At 41.5% G+C, this 5004-nt stretch overlaps 1 protein-coding gene across 1 annotated transcript in view; it reads right to left on the reverse strand.

Annotated features, from left to right (window-relative positions):
* Nucleotides 1–1966, reverse strand: part of RCBTB1 (regulator of chromosome condensation (RCC1) and BTB (POZ) domain containing protein 1) — a 29994-nt gene extending 28028 nt beyond the window's left edge. The window contains exons 1-2 of the mRNA XM_006837648.1: nucleotides 1798–1966; nucleotides 1243–1393 (exon numbers count right to left, since the gene is read on the reverse strand). Of these exons, the coding sequence (XP_006837712.1) occupies nucleotides 1243–1393; nucleotides 1798–1923 (277 nt within the window). The 5' untranslated portion in view covers nucleotides 1924–1966. The remainder of the gene's footprint in view (nucleotides 1–1242; nucleotides 1394–1797) is intronic.
* Nucleotides 1967–5004: the final 3038 nt, after the last annotated feature.

Raw genomic sequence — 5004 nt, forward strand, 5'->3', positions numbered from 1 at the left:
CACTGGAGAAGGATGTCATGCTGGGTAAGGTGGAGGGTCAGAGAAAAAGAGGAAGACCCCTAACGAGATGGATCAGCCAGGTGACATCATTGATGGCATCAAGTGTGGCGGCGGTAGTGAGGCTGGCCCAGGATCGGACATTGTTTTGTTCTGCTGTACATGGGGTCGCTATAAGTCGGTTCCGACTCGATGGCACCTGATAACAACAACATATATATATTCTTGCCACAATAAAATTTAAGAAGAAAATTGAAACATGTTAGAAAAAAACTGAAATTTTTAGGTCACAATGGATGAGAAGCTGAATCAGTCAGTAACTGTTTGAAAGAACCGTTGTAGTAGCAGAAAACATGATTACACAATGCATAAATAAGAGAATCACATCATTGTGCTCAAGACCAGCCACAGTCTGACTAAACAGTCATGCTCAGATCTGTATCTCACAGCTTTAGAAAGATGCAGAGAAGAACTTGGAGTGGATTCATATGTAGGCTAAAAGTAAGACCTATTGTAGCATCCAAGCTATGACTTCCCAGTCTTGAAGGCTGAAGACCATGGAAGCATGGCATCTCCTAAATGTTGACCTCATGTATTGCTCAATAAAAAGCTGAAAGTCTCTACAGGAGAGATAGCAAGCTCTAATGTACCTAAAAATTTTTTAAAGTTAAGAATTCAGGTTCTATGTATAAAGAGTTTTGAGTGTGATGGTTACCCAAAGTGTAGGTGTGTTTACCAAAGAAAACCATATAGTTGCCTTCTTTAGTGGTCTTGGAGAGAAAAAGAAAAATGTTTTTTCTTTACATTTTCCTCATACTTTCCAGGATGTCACCCACATGAATGCCAGGGAATACGATTTCTCAGACTCAAGATTCAGGAACAACACAAAAACTGGAAAAACAGTATTATCTATTTACAAACACATACTAAGGAAAACATCAAAGCAACCTTTCTAGACAAAGCCATGGAAAGTTAGGGTACAAATGATCACTTTGTTTGCTGTATCTAATCTTCCATAACTTTTACACAAATAGTCTAAAACCTCAGAAGTTTGTGTCGTTTTCAAGATAACCTACATCTGTTTCAAAGTCAACACTTAACTCTTATGTGATTTGTGGACTTGCCCAGAAAAAACAATAAATAAAAAATCCAAAATTTATGAAAGGATACAGCCTGCCCTCCCTTTACTTATATGAACTGCTCAAGTTCCCACACATTGCCAAGCTGGATTCATTTCCTCTTTACCTTCAGTGCTGAGGAGAACATGTGGCGCACTCCCGTAACTAAGGCTTTTAATCTTCTTCCCACATAAGGCTTCTAGCTTTTTGGGGACAAGTGTACTCTGATTATCTCCAGTTCCCAAACAGTTACTATAGTTCAGTCCAAATACAAACACCTAGAAGAGAAAGCTGTGAGTCATTTGGCCTAAAGTCATATTACCAGCTACCATAACCCCTTTGAAAACATGACATGTTCAAGTTCACTTTCAAGTTGAATAGGTAAATAGAGGCTGATAAGATCAAGTTGTTACAAAAAATTCAACCTCTGCTGCCACTGTTAAGTTTTACAATATTTGGCTATATGATGAAACCGAGAGAGTAGCAGGGGATGGAGTGGTGTGAAGACATTGAAAAAAAGAAAAGAAATTATATCAAAGGGAGTCTCCTAAACTTCAGGTTCCTTTCATTCCTCTGTTTTTCAAAGTGCATACTTTGCACTTTTTTTTTTCTCTTTAAAGTGTTAAGGCCCAACCCCCAAATAAACCCTAAAACTAGGCTCTATGTTCTGAGAGATTCGTACCTCATCGGTGTCAGTGACATATAGTGCTTCATTGCCTGAAGTGCCAAAGACACACGCTTTCCGAATCGATGCGATTTCTTGAGGTGAGAGCAGAGTGAAGATTGGCCACTTTCCCACATCCACCATGACTCTGGTTCTGGGCAACTCCTATAAATAAGGCAACATCTCTACTATAACACACAAACAGGGTTCCAAGGGGGGAAAAAAAATTAGCTAAATAAAGACACTGTTCATAAAAGTTAACAAAAGCTAATTCAGGACTAGATGACCTACCTTTGGTTAAGTGGATTATACCCTCCAGCCAGTACAACGTTCAGTCATTCCTCCACCTTCGAACCTGGGCCTTTACATCTATGGAAAGGAACTGCATGTAAGAACCAGCGGTTTGTCTTGTCCAGTCACAAGTCAGTGCTCACCTGTTACAGGTCACTGTCCTGAAAACTTAATGGAGCAGTTCTCTCTGTACACATGGGGCATCCTGAGTTAGACTTGACAGCAACTGACGAGAATCACCTGATGCCAGAGGCTCCTCACCACTCGCCGCCCCCCCCCCCCATGCTCTCGAGTCCATGCGACAGTGAAGAGAACATATATAACCAGGAAGAAACGAGGGTCTCTCCTCAAGTGCTTATCCCACAATATAGTTAATCTTCGAGGGAAAACATGTGTGTGATATAAAAATCTGAGTCCCACTGCCACCTCCACTGCTTATAGAAAATCAATTCAAAAATAATAATAATAATAATAATAAACCACTATATTTGAGTGCCAATTTCGACAGCCATATTTTCTACAGATTGACTATATTTCATTTCACATTGAGAAAAGTAATTATATGAACAAAGATAAGACAGTTCACCCTAATGTTGGTGTTGAGAGCTGATAACTACAGCCTTAATGCATGTCAAATCAGCTTAAATCCAACCAAACCCACTGTCTTCAAGTCAACTCCGACTCACAGCAACCGTATGTAAGATTTCTAAGATTATAAATCTTTACAGGAGCAGACAACCAACAACCTTGTGCCACTGGAGCTCCTTACAAGTTTAAATGTTATTGTTAAATGCCATCGAGTTAGTTGCAACTCATAGAGACCACATATAGAGCTTTTTGTGGAACAGCTGGTTGGTTTGAACTGCCAACCTTGTGGTTTGCAGTCCAGTGCTGATCCTACAACGCCACTAAACAGCAAAGGAATGTATAACATTTTTATAATACTTTCATCTGGTTAAGGAGTTTTATCAAAGAACCCTGGTCATGATCCCAATTGTCCTTAGGTTAAAAAGCATTTCAAGGGGTGGGATAAGCAGTGACAAACAGTGCAGGCTCCTTGCGGAGGTGCAGAAAAACCAGAGGCAGCACTTTGCTTTAGATCTAATATAAAGTAAGGAAACAGTTTCGGGTGCCCACCGGTGAAGAAATCTGAATGTGGCTAGAAGAAATGCAATTTCTGAATCAATGGGGATGCTGCTTGTGAGCCTCAGTCTTGGTGGAGATCAGAGGGCGGGGCTACAGCCAGGCAGGTACAGTGCAAAAACCATCCAGTGACTTGTGGAAAAGAGGTGTGACTTTTTAAAAACTTTTTTCCGTCCTCTCCCCTGCCATCTTCTCTGCCCAGCATGGGTATTTTCACATGAGTGGGAGTGCACCTCCAAAAGGGACCAGCGGTGTGCCAACAGGGTACAATTTGTCCACAGTGCAACAAGGAAGTTGCTGAAACCCACCTAGGCTCCAGAGACTAATCCTCCAGTGCTTCTTATGACATCTGATTCTGGGATTTAGCCCTAAATTTGACTTTGCTACTGGGGCGGGAGCCTTTATTCCTGCCTTATCTAACAAGAGACAGCAGGTCTGGCCACACAGACAAACTGTATTTGCACACTGTAAAACCCTGACATAAAAGGCAAGCGCCAACACCAACTATTATATACAAGGATGCAGTCATTTTGAGAATTACATTGTGCATATGCAGATATTTAACTGATCTTCAGAGATAAAATTGTGAACAATCTTCCTTCCATTACTTTCTCAATCTCTGTCTGTGCACCTCCACGGTGGTGACTAGAGAGGGGCCTGAGCGAGTGGACATCCCCACCCACTGCTGGAAGTCTACATTTACAATTGTGACAATCGCCATTAGTCATGATAACAATTACTCACTAGTGAATCATAAGAATCTTAACCTCATCTCTTTTTAACAGATTCATCTAGACAAGATGAAACTATTCAGTGGGGACTCTGCCTTCTCCCACACACTCTTAAACTAAACTCCATCTTGAAACCTTGTAAGCCAATCACTCCATTCCTTTTATCACCTACTTCATTTTAGTAGCCAATGTCTAAGTTGTCCATCTCTATCAACCCTGTTTACAGAGGGGACAGCATTGATAATTGATGTGAAGACTCCTTCCCTCTCTGTTGGCTTTAGAGCTACTACCTCCATGAGTATAGGTCAAGTTCATCAAACTGTAGCAATTTACCCTCGTTTCCTTTATTAAAAATTGTTTTTTTTTTCATCTTCCTCTAGTTGAGTTCTGACTAACAAGCCATTGAGGCTAGATCAAATGGGTACTATCTGCAACTCTGAGTGTTCCTGTGCATCAACCCTCACTTCATTATCAGCTGGATGCTCCACTCTCAGCTCTAGCCCTCCATGGCTATGTCCTTGTCCATGGGCTCACATGTCCTCAGGTCTCACCACACTTTGGACCAACCAGCACTTTCTCTTCTCTCTCTCAGCTCCAGGTCAATGGGAGTCAATGGACTGTGATTGACAGCCCATTTCTTCATTGCTGCCTTTCCCCCTATTTCACTCAAGAGTAGACCAATGTGGTCATTAGCAAGCTTACAAGCCTGCTCCTGTGTTCCCTTTGAGTGTCAGTCTTGGGGGTGGGAAGGTTGTCCTGAAGGAACTTGACTGCTTGCTTTGATGGCTTCCCAGTGAACAACTTGCTTATTCTTATAGTAGCCAGTCATACTGCCATTTTTGTTTTAGGTTTTTCCTGATGCTCTTTCTTTGACGATGTATCTTCTGTCACTCTAGCTGTTCCAGGCTGGTCTGCTTGTCCTTTCAGGTGGGAATGTTCCACCTCAGAAAGTTCTGCATAGGACTCAGGATTCCTTACCATCTTGAAGGATAAGAAGATAAGCAATCAAGAAGCTGAATGAGATATATACACAACCTTGGAATGGCAGGACTCTGAGATA

Source organism: Chrysochloris asiatica, unplaced genomic scaffold (genome assembly GCF_000296735.1).
Source record: "Chrysochloris asiatica unplaced genomic scaffold, ChrAsi1.0 scaffold00022, whole genome shotgun sequence".
NCBI classification, from domain to species: Eukaryota; Metazoa; Chordata; class Mammalia; order Afrosoricida; family Chrysochloridae; genus Chrysochloris; species Chrysochloris asiatica.